The following is a 16,224-nucleotide window of genomic DNA, read 5'->3' on the forward strand; positions in this document are numbered from 1 at the left end:
ATGCAGTCTTGTGAAAGAGAGGTAGGTTTTCAGAGCTATCGGAGTTCTACAAGCAGCAAAATTTCCAGTTTATTTAGAAATGTCATGTACTGATTTTGTCAGATCACCATGGTGAGTAGTTTGTGAGACAAGAATCCTCACCTTAAGTGCTAACCTGCTCCCTGTGTGCTCATCACTGTCCCTTCCTGTTGATGTCAAAGCCAGTGGTTGCAGGCTAACTGGTAGGATAAAAGGGCATCACCGACATAAGAACAATGCTTTGACTCACTCCCTCTAGACAAACCACTTCTGGAATCAACACTGGTGATGAAGCCTGACACATTGATGTAGGCTTTTACATATTTGTGACATGGAGTGCTTCCTTTTTGCCTCATCCTAGCAGAAGGGAGAGAGTCACTGGTCACAGGCTGTGTGACTCCTTTAGGTCTTCATCAGGACACAGTCCTGTACCAAGAGATTGCTGGGTGGCCAAAGATTAGCTATTATGAAATAAAAAATGGAGATTATAGCTCCCAGCTGTACAGCTGCTCCAGGCAGAGATTGCAACATCAGGGAGGCTGTTGCAAGCTTTGAGACTGGGCAGAAGACTGTGGAGTAGCTTCCTCTTTGCCTTAGCTGAAGGAGCTCTGCCAGTAGCAGCATCGGATTCCCTGGTGAGGGCAGGGGGAGAAGTTGAAGACCCTTGAGCTTAAAACACAAAACCCAACGAAACGCCACTGAATTTAGAATTGCCTTTGAAAAGGCAATTCCAGTTTATCATGCCTTTCCTAGGATAATTTAAGCAGCATTTTACAAATCCCAATTCAGCCTCCCAGTGTGATTGTTGAAGTGAGTTTAGGGGTGACTGTGCATCTTGTTTAAGTGTTGCCTTGTTGAGTGATAAGTATTCACTGAATGTTTACATGTTTGCTTAAAAAAGGCCAGAAAACTATTCTAGCTAGCTGCTACTAAGAGGAACATAATTTACGCAGCATTTCAGAGGTTGGCCAGTGTGTACACTAAGATGTACTAAATGATGCTGTTTTAAAGGGATATTAAAAGACTTTTAGCTTCTCTTTAGTATCTCCAGTCAGAAATTCTGCATGGTATTCAGGTGGTCTTCGCTCCTCCCTGCAAAAACAAACCATAATGTGCCTCAGTAGAGTGGAAAAGGTAAAGTATCTGACCTAGGCAATTGTGTGCAGTGAATTGCATAGTAAGTAGACTCATACAGCTGACTTTTGTCTGCATTTATATGCTTACAGCAGGCATCCAAAAAGCTTGTTTTTTAAAAAATGAGTCTGAACAAAAGGTTTTATAAAAAAGGGATTGTAGTTCAAAATGTTATCTAAAATTATTTCCATAACCAGTTTCTAGGAACAAATTATCTTACTTATTTCCAGACCTCTGTAGATTTTCTGCAACCCTTGGGTCTTCAGGGATTTCCTTCATAAACAGTCCTTACCTAGATTAACCTGCATAACTGGAAAAAAATGACACAGTTTTAGAGGCATAAGGAATTCCTCAAAACTGTTATTTCAGACTTTGAAGTTCTAGCTGTGGTGTTTGGCTTGATAAAAGGTCGTGTGTCTTTGTTGTATATAGCTTGCCTACTTTGTATCTTTAGATTATTATTTAGTTACTATTGCTACTGCTTTCCCAGCTTGAAAACAGGAAACCACTATCATAGATGCTTGTGTCTTGGTTTTAAGACTGATAACTTTTCAGTTAATTGATTTGATCCTTGCTTTTCCTGTTGATGAGGCATGCAGGGTAGTTCTGGATATCCTCTCCCCTTTTTCTTCAATGCTTTTGCTTGCCTGCCCCACCCTCCGCAATTAAGGGACTAATTTGACTTCAGCTGAATTTGCTTGTGTCTGCTTTGGTTTAAAAGTGATTTTGTTTGAAACCATACATTTAGGCATTTCAAGTTAGAGGCTGAAGTAAATTTTAGTATTTTTTAATTACATTTTATTTATAAGTTACTCAGATACTCTTGGTAGTTCTTACATTTTGCATAGCAAGATTAAAAGGTTAAGCAGATGGTGCCTAAATATACTTTAAAGATTCAAGTTTTCTCCTTCTGCAGTTTTTTTTCTTGTGTCTAAAAATATTATTGAAACCCTGTAAAAGCAAAATACTAACTTGTCCTTTCCATTTGTATTTATCATTGTTGTTGTTCTTAGTCATACACATTATAGGTTTTATATACAAGGATAAGTTGCAATGTTAACATTAACTCCTGGATATCCCAGAATCAAGCTGTCCTGGTTCAGCTAGGATAGGGTTAAGTTTCCCCAGCAGAGAGGGGGAAGGGATCTTCAGGCGGGTTATTCATACCATGCTGACTTCAGGTCCTGGTGCGGGAGCACAGGAACTTTTTTCCTTTGTGGCTTTGGTCGCGGGGAGCACGGGGCTGTCTGTAACCATTGCAGTATTTCTCTGTATATCTTTTGTCTTGTTCACTGTTATTTATTACTGTTCATTGTTGTTATCATTGCTACTGTTGTTGTTCAAATTGCTTATTACACTGTTGTATTAAATTTCTTCTTATTTCAACTCGGGGTTTGTGCCCTACTTGTCCCTCCCCCACCCTCGGATACAACTGCAACGTGGTCTCCAGTCCCAGCAGGGCTTAAACAAACACACAAGCATTCTTACACCACTGAATTATTTTGGATTCTTTCTGTATGTATGTATGCAGTAAGGTAGACAGGGTGCGACAATTTCATGTGTTTTTTTGTGTAACAGCATTATGCTTTTATGGCCAATAAAAAACTGAAAGCGTAGCAGCAAAATTAATTTTATTTCTCTCAGGAATAAAATTAATTGGATGTGTTGTCTTGGGAGTAATACTGTTTGTGCTTTCTAGATTGTTCATGTGAATTTTAGAGAATATGTTTTTAGACATGTATGTTACTCTGTGTGTATATGAACATGTATTAAAAAAATACAGTATTAGGAGAAAACTGGCTTATCTTGAAAATAAGCGTTTTACAGTGGAAATTTTTCTGCTGTGTTTCCAGGGATTTTTGAACTGAAGGACGATTTGGAATCCAACCCTTTTAAGGGCTGGGGTTCTCAGTACTCCCTCTCTGAGATCCGTATGATAGCAAAGAAAACGCTGTTGTAGTTTGGAGGGGGTGTGCGTGTGTGGAATTTCTTTCTGAACTGAAAAGATAAGTGATTCTGGTGTATATATTTAAAATATTTGAAGGTTTGAGACCATGTATGCTGTACTTAGTAATTCCGTATAGTCTTGAGTAATGATTGTGGGGGTTTTCTGTTTGGGGTTTTTTTAGGAGAGGTTTTTGCAGTATGTGGGAGCTGCAGTGCTTTGGGAAACTGGAATCCACAAGTTGCAGTGGTCCTCCAAACTGACGATCGGTAAGTTGGGGTTTTAGCGGTTTTTATTCCCTTTGAAGTATCTGGAGTTCTGGAGCAACTAATTTATTCTGGCTTTGAGTTTGTAAGCAATTGAGCTACATACAGTATTAGTAAACCTGTCCAGAATTTCTTGTGCTACCCTTGAACGTTTTGAATGCTTAGGAACGTGTCTAAAAACGTTTAACTTGTGTATGCTTCTCTACTTACAGATGATGCTTCTACCCTTGTGGCTGGCATATTTCAGTAGTTTAGCTGTAGACATTTTGAATAAGAAACTGCTATGGGTAATTTGCAGTCCCATAACTACAGCAAGTTACAGGAGATGTTTATAGCATTTACTTTCTTTTTAACCTATACAAGTTATTATTGTGGCTCTAAAGAGATGGGGAGAAGATTATTTAAAATGAGTTGCTTTAAAACTCTTAAGTGGTTTGTGTGTACATAACCATGAGTGTACGTAAATGAAGCTTTAGATGGAGTGGAGGAATTCAGTGTTTTCTTGAAATGATGTCCTGCCTATTACTGTGCGTATGATGCAGGGTTTGCAGGATGTATTTTTAATTCTGACTTGCTGTGTGATCTTGGATGAGTCCCTAAACTATTTAATCATGTTTTCCCCACCTGTTAAATGAAGATGAGAATTTGAGAATTCTTGTGCCTAGTAGAGCACTTCAGATCTGTAGATTAGAAAGTGCAATTTCAGTTCCAAGTATTTCAAAGTAGTTATTGTGCTTTGTGCATGTTTGGCTAAGTTCTTGCAGCAATACAGTAAACTTTATTTTAGAATATCACGTAGGACAGACATATGTCTGAGGTGGCTGTTACCCTGTATTTTGAAACTGTTTTTTTCCACACCCCCCCCACAGTCAGTTATGGAAAGCTACTGTAGAGCTTCCTAGAGGAGTTCCTGTTTGGTATCGGTATTTTAAAGGGTACTTCCTAGAACCTAAGGTATGTACAAGCTTTTCTATTTTATGTTGGCTCATCCTTAGTAAAAAATTCCCTTATTTGAAGTAAAAAGGATTTTCTGAGTTAAACTTGAATTTTTAGAAATCTTAAATTGCAATGTTTGAAACATTAAAACACTTGTGGGTATACAAGCAGTTCACTTCTGGAAATACATGACCGTCTGCTGTTAACTTCAATTTTTTTTGTTAAATCGCCTTCTCTTACCAGTGTTAGTGTTTTTAAAATTCCAGTGATAGTGAAATTCCTGACATCATTGTAAAGTTTAAATGGTATGGTGAAGTTCTTATTATAGTGGGGCTGTAACAACTTCTACATTTAGAATTGAATATAGACTTCAGCAGGGTGCAGATCTCTAGCATGGAAGCAAGTGATAGTAGGAGAGAAATGCTTAGTGTGAGCAGTAGATAATTTGCCTTATCTACTGCAATTTTAAAAATGACTGCAGACTTTTTGGTGAAGCATGAGAAGTATTAACTAGCTTTTGTGCTGCATAATTAACATATGTTAATTTCTTGGAGTGCAAAGGTGGAACAAGGAATGGGGCATCCCAGTGTTTTCTCCAGGTTTGTATATAGGTATTTGCATCACTTGGGGGAAGAAAACCCAAGAGACAGACACATATGTGTTTTCACAGATACTGATGTCATAGTTGCATGTGAGTTGAATGTATGTGGCATTATATTGGTCTGTGAAAATCATAATTAGGATAAGGGGGAAGTTCTTCAGTGTAGGGATGAGACTGTGTCCAGAAAGAAGTTGGACTAAGTTGGGAAAATAAGCAGCTACTCTAACTGTTTTTCTTAATAACAACTACTAACTGTAAGAAATAACCCATTTAAAGTTATCTTTGCTGTCTTTCTTACTCTATTAATATCCTGTAGCTATTCACCCTGGGCTTTACTTCATTGAAATTGGGATTATGAAGGCTGTAGCTAAATGTGCGAAGAAGTTATAGAATCATTTGGTCTATATCTTTTCAATATTTTTAATTACTGTCAGTTTTTGTCAGCTGGACTAGTCTGTCTTTCACTGAAAAAATATTTGACAGAGGTATCATCTTAGTGAAGGATACTAATTTTAAATGAAACACAATTCTGTTTTTTCATTACAGCATGTGAATAGTCTGATCTAAAACTAATGTTAAAATTGTTATTCTGAGGCAAAAGAAGGGAAGGAAACAAATAGATTTGTTTTTCTGAGGTCAAAAGTAGATCAGTTCTTATAGCCTAGCAGCTCTCATGGAACTCTTGTATTTTTTGCACATGCCCATAAATTTAAAATGTAAGCAATAGCACACTTAGTGAGACCAGATGGGCAGAAAATATGCTCATAGACAACACAATTTCTGTTTTAACATTTGAAAAAGTTTACAATATGTATTGGTGAGTGTGTTTCTTTAAGTAGGTGCTCTGTATCGTGCACGCTTTATGTACCGTGTGATGCAGAGTCTGCCAAGGTAAGTATAAATTTTATGGAATACCAGCATAAAGAGCTACTGTATATAAACAGGACAAGAAAAGAAAACTACCCTACAGAACGAAGTATGTGAATTTCCAGGGTACATGGTTAGCCACTTAGCAGTATCTAGCCTGTACCTGTTAAGGGCACAGGAATTAATTTCTTGTAACAGAGTTTTGAAGAAAAGAATCCCAGCTACAATGCTTTCTTCCTCTTTTTGTAAATTTGTTGAAGAACAATGAAAAAGCAGGATCCCTTCATTCTAACAGGAATATAACGCACAGTATGGTACAAATGAGGCAGTATATAGAGGACTTCAGCATTAACAACTCTGATTCTGAGTTATTCTGGCTATTTTTATTTCAGTAATTTTTTCATTAGGCATCTCATGATTAATCTCCTAAACTTTATAGGCCTGCTATATATGATCCCTCAGACGCTCTTATATTTTTATATCAGTGCAATTTTGTGAGTCATGGTCTGTAGTAGGGTCACTTAAATACATGTGTGGTCTTAAATACATATTAAAGCCTGAATGTATAAATTTGATGCTACATAATTGAGTAAATCATGCTAAAGACAGATCCAACTGCAGTTACTATTCTTTTCTCTGTCAATCTTTGAAGGTGCATGAGATGGACATGGTGGTAAAGCTGGGGGTGATACATATTTACACAGAGAAATTATAGTTCTCATATCCAAAATATCACTACAGACTAGATGTGAAAATAGATATAATTCAAATTTTGGAAAAAAAAAGAAATAGGAAAGTATTTTTCTCACCTCCCTTTAAAAAAAAGTCATCATTTGATCTCAGTTAACTTTTGCTTGAAGGATAGTACAATGTCATGGGAAGTTTGGTTTGTTTGCACTGAAGCATTTTGGTGTTAGCATGTTGTGGTTACGTAATCAGAGCTTTTTTTTTGGTACTTAATATATTGAAAACTATTTTTGTAGGAATAGAGATAAATGAACATCTATACAAAGAACATTTTACTATAAAACTGGTGCAAGTCTTGGCTCCTGCATATCAAGAGCTTTTACTGTGTTGTAAATAGTCATCTTAAGCATTTTAAGAGAAAAATAAATACATATACCTGATGAAATAAGACAGTAATTTAAACTATTTTGCATGAGGTTTGTTCTTTTCTTAAGCATAGTCTGGTACCAGTTACTTTACTGGGAGGGTGTTCCCATGTTTTATTCTACATATACCTTCTGTTTGTCGGAGGGGGATGACCCACCAAAACCCCCTTGTCTGGCATTTAAGTCTTCTGTATACCATACGTTTTAGGAGAATGTTTTTATATGTATTGTTTGCATGATGCATATTTGAAAGCCTTAGATACATAAATACCTTATTCTGTTAAGCTGTCTTCTATATTTGTTTTTCATAAGCATGCAAGTTTAGGATTATTTCTTTTGTGGAAAGTACAAAATAACTATGTGTGCATGTAGCAGGACTTTTAAAACTGGATTGGTGTATGTTTTCACACTTGTGAGAATATTGTTTACTTATAGAGGTTTCAAATGAGAAACTACCTTTTCAAAAATGTAAATAAATCCATTTATTGCCTGGAATATTGTAATAAAGGTGAAATTTAGGTCTAGACTCAGTAATTTCTTTAATATCTGAATGCCTTAAAGCTTTTGCTAGACTAATAAGCCATGGTTAACCTGATAATAACAAAGGAACACCTCTGCTGTGACTGTGCTGAGATAGCAGATTGTGTGTTAAACTGTTATAGGAAATACTAGACCTATAAAATCTTTATTTAGCCCAGGACTTCTTGGCAGGTGGCTTATACGTGCTGTTGCCTTGCAAAGTTAGTTATGATGGCTGAATGGCTTTGGTTGATTGTTTGGTTTTGTGCTTAATTATTCTCTCTTACATGATACAGAAGTCCAGAGATTTTTGTCAGAAATCCAACATCAGCAGTTAAGTGTAATTCGTGTAGCTGTTTCATGTTCTTGAAGTAGATTAATATACTTGAAACATACTTTCAAGAAGTGCAGTTGTATAACTGTAGTTGTGTGGTGTTTTTAAGATTTTTTTTTTATTATTTTTTTTTTTCCCCCTAATGTCTACTCTCATATGTTGCCTTGCATCAGGAAGTTTGGAACTGGCCTCCTAAATTATCCTTTAAACATCCATGGAAGTGTGTTCATTTTTTAATTGTACTGAGCACCCAAGCACTTTATGCAGATTGTGCATCAGACTGCTTTAAACCTCTGCAACATGAGGCTACATAAGCATTTTACCCTTAATTACAAAAGTGCCTCATGACTACTGTGGCATCCCACGGTTTCGGACAATGTAAGAGGACTTGATTTTTTTTTTTTTTTTTTAAGAAAACTTTTGAATGTCCTTTAAGATCTTTAAAATGTCATCAGATGTTCACCTAAATACAAATCAAGCAACATAATTTTAATGTATTTACTTTTAAAAAAAATATCTTCTGTGTTTAGTAGAGAGGGTTCCATGCCATACAGTGCCACTCTATTATAATCTGTGTGCTGCCACTTGATGTGACATTTGGATAGGTACCCTTTTAACACTTGTCCTAGCAGAGGCTGACTTTTTAGGTAATGTTACCATACTATGAATATTGATGACACATAATTTACTTCTGCTACAGGCTGATCTGAACTGGGCTGTTGTTCAAATGTGGTCAGTATATGCCACTGAAATTACGTTAGTATTTTAACCTCCTTGTAACAATGGCTTATGTTACATGTCATTAAAACAGTATTTAATTGCCTATAAACACAAAGATGGTCTGAACAGGTATTGTGAGAGGGCTCTCAGTCATGTCTGTGCCTGTTCTCTAATCCATTGCCCTATTTTCCTGGTAGCTTTGCTTGGCTGCTCTTATTATGGAAAGTGTTGAGGGTTCCTGGGATTAAATGCATAATCAGCCCACTGTATTTATTCCTTTCAGGGGATGAAATTTTGTTGAGTGTATCCAATGTGTTGTGCTTATTGTTGGGATAATGTTACTCAAATTCTCATTCATAATTTTAGAACCTATGTAGAATTAGAGCAGGGCAAGAAATAATCTGGTATTGTTATTTTAATATGCTGTGTTGGGGTTTCTACAAGGAGAAATTTTTGCTTTACCTTTTGAAGAAAACAGCTTAATCCACATTAGGACAGACTTGTATTCTCCAGGTTCACAAGCGACAAGTTGTGTCTGTGTTCATGAGAGTTGCTGTTAGAGAGTTTGCAGGCCAGCATAGTGTTAGGAAATGGCAGCCTCCCTGCTGGCAAACACAGGTTTCAGCTTTGGAAACTGAGATTGTGACATGCAAGGGTGATCTGCTGTGAAAGAAGGGGGAAGAAACTTCTCATTATTTACTTTACTAGAAGTCCATAAGAGTGATCGCTGTGGCAGCAATTGAAAGTCGGGAATTAAAACTGCCCTATAGCAGGAATAAACTGAAAACAACACCATCATCTTCTTTTATTTATATTTACATGCATTCTATCTTTAAAGCATAGTTTTAAGCATATGTATTTTATTCTGACATGACCCTTAAGTATAGACATTTCTGAATTTGTTAGAAAAATTAAATTGCTTTTAGCTAAGATTCACAGACCAAACCCATCCTATTGAGCGATTTTTAAATACTTGGTGTCTGCTTGTTAACTCATCCAGAAGCATAGTAGATTAAATGTATTTGATACATGTCAAGAAATCCCATTGTTTCTAAAGAATCTGTTCAATGAGCTGTAAGATAACAAAGCATTATGGTACTGTGTAATTAGACTGTTGAGTCTGAAGCTTGTCTGGCTGTCCCTGTTGATCTGAAATCTATTTAAACAAGAACCTGAAGTACTGGGACAAGTTGGTGTTGAAGCTGGTATGACTGTGGCAACACTAGCAAGTCTTTTTGGAAATAAGAGTTACTTAGGCCCAAAATACCAAAATGAAAAACTCTGCAGCTATTTGACAGTGGTTGTTATGACTGATATTAACAACCACCATATGGGGGAAACTTAGGGTGGCTGAGCTGGGAATCAGACATGTTCTTGCTGATAGCTGGCAGTTACCTAAAAGCTTTAACCTAGAAAGCTATTTCAGACTTAAATTGTTCTGAAAGAAGAGATTCAGTTACTGTTCTGATTATCTATCTGAGCCTTGGCTATGTTTGTCAACAAATGTAGTCTTTTGAGGGACAATATATTTTTTTTAATGAAAGAATCTAATTTATCCTGCTCCAAATGTAATAGACTGCAGGGGCTTCACTGCTGGCCAGTTGGATTGTATCAACATCTTCCTTCTGAGGCAGCAAAATTCCAAGTACTTATGTTTTAATTAGATGGTAAATAATTTGCTCTTCTGTACCACAACTAAAATAACTGCATTTTATAGACTTTGAATTAGTCAAGCAAATTTTGAGGGAGAACCTACCCCTGCAACTGTTAACTGCATGAGTAGATGCTGAGTGCTGTTTGGAATTAGAGATGTGGGATATGTATCTTCGTAAATTGTTGCTGTAGTATCCTAAGAAAAAAGCAAGCACGCTTAATGAGTTCAGAGGCACTTTGTTTTTTTCTGTTGGAGACTAAAGTAGCCCAGTGGAGTAGCTGTAAGCAGTAAAGATTTAACGATTTCATGTAACACCTCCACCCTGTCAGACTTTTTCACAAGTCATATGTATACCTGATGCGTCAGATAGTGTCATCAGCTGTTGCAGGGGTAAGAAACAAGCTTGATCTCTCTTCTTTCTTTCCCTGTCATTCTGTCTCCATGTCCCCTTCTCTTTCTTTTCCTTTTTTCTTTCTTAAATCTCTAAGTTTAGTTCACAACCATCCCAAACAGCTTCATGGGTAGGAAATCAGATATACCAAAAGAAATTATTGCAGACATTTAACTTTTAAATTACAGACTATCGATGGTCCCTGCGAAGTCATAGTTCACACGTGGGAGACTCATCTACAACCACGATCAATTACCCCTTTAGGTATGGGCATCAACTGCATCTGTTTGAGGCATATGCATAAGATTGCTAATATGCTGCGCATTGGTTTAGAGGGATTGATAACTAAAGTTTTAAAATACTTAAGTTTATTAATGTGTTGGAGGTATAAACTTTTACTTTGCACAACATGGGCCTTACTCTCAAAAAATATATATAAATAAGTGGCATCAAAATGGAGTGGATGTGAAATTCTTTGCTGCCATCCTTAAGATTATGTGGGTTGTTTTTTTATTAATTGGGAATTGTAATAATTTTCTGTAAGCTTAATTCTTTGAGACTAAGGATCCATATTTTGTTTTCAGAGAAAATGTTGGGAGGGGGAGGGTGTGAAGTCACTGCTGTTAACTACTATTTCATTAGGAAAATTTCAAAGCAAAAATTCTTAGTTAGGCTTCTTTAAGCAGATTAATGTAAACAGAAATGTAAATGGGCTTATTTACCCAGCAATTTAGCAGAAATATATTTTGCTGGAGGAAAAGGTGGCATGCAGACTTGAATACAAGTTTCTAATGCTTTTCTGAACAGGGAAAAAGTGTTTTAATTTAAGAGTGACTGAAGTAACGTTTGAATGTAGCTTGTAATTTAGATCTCTTATGCTGCTACGGGATGGCATGTTTTATGCACTGTCTTTTCGAGGATATGAAAAATGTTATTTTCTCCACGCTTAGGAGTTCACATCTGTTAAATACCTTCTGATGCATTGAAACAATGTCTTTTAGAAATAAGTTGGTATTAAAGAAACTGCTTGCTAATCATAAATAGTACCATGATCACATGTTTTTTTGGTTGTTGTTGTTTTTTTTTAATTTTAATTTCAATTGAATTAGTTGTGTTTCTATTCCTGTAACAAGATTGTTTCTGTAGTTATCAGTAACTGATTAGGGAAGTAGCCTACTCTCTGTTACAGTCTAGACTTCATGTCTAAATTTGGATAGCTTAATTCCAAGCAGCTGGGATTTCTTTTTCCCAAGCAATACTCAATGCTTCATAAGTAGACTTTAAGAAAATGCAGCAAAAGCAGGATGTTAGCACTTGGTTATTATGATCCTAAATTGTTGCCTGTGGTTATTAAAAATTGAGGGCAGGCCCATGATTATTCTTAGAAAAAAAAGGGGATTAATGACTATAGAGACAAAATTTTGTTAAGATTTATGTTTTGAGAAATGTATAGTTTGTTTAGACTATTGCAATTCTGTTAATGATGGGGAATTTTCTTAGTGCCTTAAGATTTCAATTATTAAAACTTTGGAGAGGGTAAGGATGAAAGTGTGAAGTGAGTGTTTTGAATATTTCATCCTAGGTTGATTTCTGTTACACGGGTAGAATAAGCATTTTAATTGTGACTAACTCAATTTAGAAGTTCTAACTCGAAATGTGCAGGACAGCTTTCTTGTATGTTTGCAAGGAACTTTAATGTCTTTGAGACTAACAGAAGCATTGTAGGTTCTAGTAGGATGTAGATATCAGCAAATTGCTGCAGCAAACTAGGAAATTATGCAACCTCCTTTGCTTTTCTCAGTTCAGATTACTTTAGGTAAAACATGGCATTTCGTGTGATGATTGTTTTTTGCGGAAAGTAAGAAAAAGCATAAATTGGGAAAAAGCTTTATAGAAGGTTGCAATAAACATGCTTATTCTTTGTTTCAGTTTTCCTACATTTTTTAATGACATACACTTTTTAGAATTGAAGTGGAAAAGTAGAATTAATTTAGCTTAGCAATGATTCTTTATAATGTGAATACTAATTTGTTTCTTTAATTCTTTTCCCCCTCCTTTTAATTTTAGAAAATGAAATTACTATTGACGATGGATACTTTGGAATCCGTAGTAAGTGAGATATATTGTCCTTTACTCTTTCCCACATATTTAAAAAGATTAAGTGTTGTAGTTGAAAAACATTTGAAATACTAAGTTTTGACAGGAATTGCCTGTAAGTGATTGTTTTCTCTGCTTATGCAGTTATTTTTATATCCAGCGTTTATGAACTCCCACTAAGGCTGTAATTCCTTTCTAATGTTAATAAAAGACTGCTAGGAAGAGTTGAAATATTGTCAGTGTGCTGTGTTAAAGGTTGAAACTTGCAAACTTAGATCGTGAGTATTTTTTTGAAATATAGAATTAGACTGTTAGCTTCCTCTTAAAATCTAGTCTTAGAAAAAACTCTTTGTGCCTAGAAAAATATTGTCACACTAAATGTACACAGTCTGCCTCTTCAGTTAGTCACATAATTGCCAAACCCTCTCATAAGCTCAAACCTCATGTTCTTGTCTGTGCATATGTCTCACTTTTGGCAGTTCTAACCCACTTCTCACTTAACAGTCCTGTGGTACCGAAGGTAAATCTTTATCATGTCTTACACATCTATCTTGTCTTAAAGCTTTTCCATTTTCCTGCGTATCCTCATCAAATGATGCCTGTTGCTAGGAACTTTTCAGAACTGCTTCAGCACCTGATCTGTCAGCTTGTGCTTTCTGGCCATCCTGCTTGTAGGCTTTCCTTGTCCTGATGATGAGGTGGAGGATTCTCCTCCATGCTTTGTTTCTTCATCATACCTGTTGCTATATCTTGTCCTGCAGATTTACACTGCTTTACTGGTATTGGTTATGATAAGCTGATTCGACACCTGTATTTCAGTAGAAACAGGGAGTCTCAAATGGTATGAATCTTCAGAGTTTCTGTCAGTGTTATTCCATGTATTGAGAGATCGAAGGACAAGAGAATGTTATGTCTACCTTTGGAGACTTAATTTTATTTACAGTATCAAGGGCCAAATTAACACTGGAATACTTAGTGCTCTCATGCAAGCAGTTTGTGTGAAGCTGGCAAGTATCATCCCCTTAAAAGCCAGCAAACAACTTCAGTATCTGTTCTGGGTAGTTCAGAAGAGAAAGGTGAGAGGACGCACTCAACAATTGCTCTGGAAATACTGTTGAATAAGGCTGGTGATAAGGAGGATAGTCAGGAAGACAGTGTCAGAGGAACTGTGTATTTTTGTATATTAAACTGTCTAGATCTCACTAAAATAAGTTATTAAAGTGTCTTCTACTTTTTGTTCATTTTATAATAGATGGTATTGAAACTGTGGATGCTGGGTGGCTGACATGTCAAACAGAAATAAGATTACGTCTGCATTATTCTGAGAAACCGCCTGTAGTGATATCTAAGAAGAAATTTAAAACATCAAGGTTTAGGTAAGGGCCTGCTCATCTCAGTTTGCAATTTCTCGTGTTAATTGTCAGTACTAGTGATGCTTTTTTACTTAATTAATGCAGCCTTTAAATTAATTTTGGGTTGCTGATAGGGGTGTACTATCAGGCCAATTTCCAAGTATATTAGCAATTTGTAAAAATATGGTGATATCATTCATGCAGCGGTGTGTTTTAGCTACTTCATTTTATTAATGTGTCAAAAGAATTTCTTCTGTTTCTACAAAGGAAGACAAACAGCCAAACAGAACTATTCTGGTTTCACTGCTGACTTAATACTTTTCAGCTCTTGCCTTTCTGATATATATTAAGCTATTAAATATGTATAAAGCAGATGTGATAGCACAAGTTAAGCAGCAAGTAACAGGTGTCTTTCACAACTACTTATTCCATGCTTGCCTTGGTGTTTCCTGCTTCTTGGCTGGAACTGTAGTGTTTTTAAGTAGTTACCTACTGTTATTTTCAGAGATTTTTCTTCTTTGTTCTTTTTTACTTCTTTGAAAGAGCAGCATGGAAGCAGAAGTTGGGGGAAAAGGAAAGGGAGAAGGCTTCCAGGTTTTTTGTTGCTTACTACTTTTTCTCCATACCAAAGTAAACGGCCCTCTCCATTTAATATATGGTTAATTTTCCACTGGCATTACAGATTTCCAGTCAACATGGGTGGTGGAGATAAATTAATCACTTCTGTTGCTACTTAGATCAGTTTGATGTTTTATCTGCAGAGGTGTCACAAAAAGCAGGCATTATTATAACTATAAAGTTGACTGACAGAAGTGGGTATCTTAGTCCTGATGTTTTGAGGAGTGTGCTCTTGCCACGAATGTTTGACCTTCTTCTCTTTTTGAATTTCTGGGATCTAGAGCTTGCTTTCTTTCCTGCCCCACCCCCCAGCCTCTTTCCTTCCTGCCTGTGGCTTGTTTTTTTGGAGCTCCGTGGTTGCCACACTTTATCCCAGTGCACACCATTGTACTGTGTGATGTAGCCTTGTTTTCTGCATCTTTCACAGTTGTCTTTTTTGGGGGAGTGGGGGTGGGGTGGGAGTAGAAAAACCTCGTCTCCTTAACTAGAGCCTGACATGTCTCCGAATGCATGATGGCTGTTACTACTAACAATCCTCAGCAAAAGCGCTTTTTCACAACAGCAATTTTTAGGTAATATGTTAGCCATGTGTTATTCTTACCAGTGGGAAACAGGGGAGCAGGAGTGCTCAGATCCTTTGACAGACTAATGCTTCTCCCACTCCTGATCTTGCATACAACCCATCTTCTTTGGAAAGGATTATGGTTCACTGTTTTCTTTAATGGAAAAAACCTAAACCCAACCAATTTTGTGTTTAATTGCCCAAAAACAAATTTTGAGCTCGTAACATAGGAGCAACTTCCAGCATACTGCTATCAAAATGGTTTACAGATCACTTGGTTAAGCTGGGAGTTAATTCTGTACTGTGTGCCTTATTTTGATGGTCTGATACTTGGCTTTGTCTTTTTTTAAAAATTATTTTTATCCCTGCCCCCCTCTTCTGATGAGGGGAAGGTTTATTTAGTATAACGTTCTTCAGTGAGAAGTGAATTCTCTACAGCTTTGCAATTTTTTGTCATGTGTTATAGCAAGTAGAGAGATTGTAATTTCTGAAGCCTGATCCTTGCCTAAATCGTCTGGTTGAAATTCAGACTTCATAAGCTGGGTGTGTTCATTAGATACTGTTTTCCGCATCCTGCCTAAAAAGTTAGATCTGCCAGGTAGTTTTTGTGACTGTCACTTGCTATGGCAGTGTCATTTTTCAAGTTTGTGGAGCATGTGTGTTGTGACGTCTCTTTTTGTGAGGGTATTAAGAATGTGGACTTAGTGTAATGGATTTATATGATTTATTTCTTGAAATACGGCTTCAGTTTTACTAGTGGATTGGCAACTAATTAAATGGTAACTCTTCATCCCATCTGCTGCTTAGATGATTCAGAAGGGGATTTGAATTACTCATATATGCTTCTATCATTGGCATAATTTTATTCTGTGTGAAAGGTTTGCTCTGTATAATAATGAATCCAGAGTCTTTTTAGAAAGGCTTATTCTTCTCAGTCTAGGATTTTTCAGAAGTTGCGTTCAGTTTACTTTTAAATGATCATTTAAGATTTCTCAAGGGACTTACTAATTACTTCAGGCTATCTTGTTTATGTTTAATAGAATACATTTATCTGCCTTATCAGTGTTCAGATAGACTTAAAGTTGTGTGTGTGCGTTT

At 36.4% G+C, this 16,224-nt stretch overlaps 1 protein-coding gene across 7 annotated transcripts in view; it reads left to right on the forward strand.

Annotated features, from left to right (window-relative positions):
- Window positions 1-16,224, forward strand: part of GPCPD1 (glycerophosphocholine phosphodiesterase 1) — a 48,617-nt gene that overhangs the window by 11,074 nt on the left and 21,319 nt on the right. For 6 of the 7 annotated variants that reach the window (XM_074927195.1, XM_074927466.1, XM_074927286.1 and 3 more), the window contains 5 exons: window positions 3,282-3,366; window positions 4,233-4,317; window positions 10,686-10,761; window positions 12,565-12,606; window positions 13,847-13,970. In XM_074927195.1, the coding sequence (XP_074783296.1) occupies window positions 3,282-3,366; window positions 4,233-4,317; window positions 10,686-10,761; window positions 12,565-12,606; window positions 13,847-13,970 (412 nt within the window). The remainder of the gene's footprint in view (window positions 1-3,281; window positions 3,367-4,232; window positions 4,318-10,685; window positions 10,762-12,564; window positions 12,607-13,846; window positions 13,971-16,224) is intronic. The other variant, XM_074927636.1, reaches the window with a different exon arrangement.

Source organism: Athene noctua, chromosome 1 (genome assembly GCF_965140245.1).
Source record: "Athene noctua chromosome 1, bAthNoc1.hap1.1, whole genome shotgun sequence".
In the NCBI taxonomy this organism is placed as follows: Eukaryota; Metazoa; Chordata; class Aves; order Strigiformes; family Strigidae; genus Athene; species Athene noctua.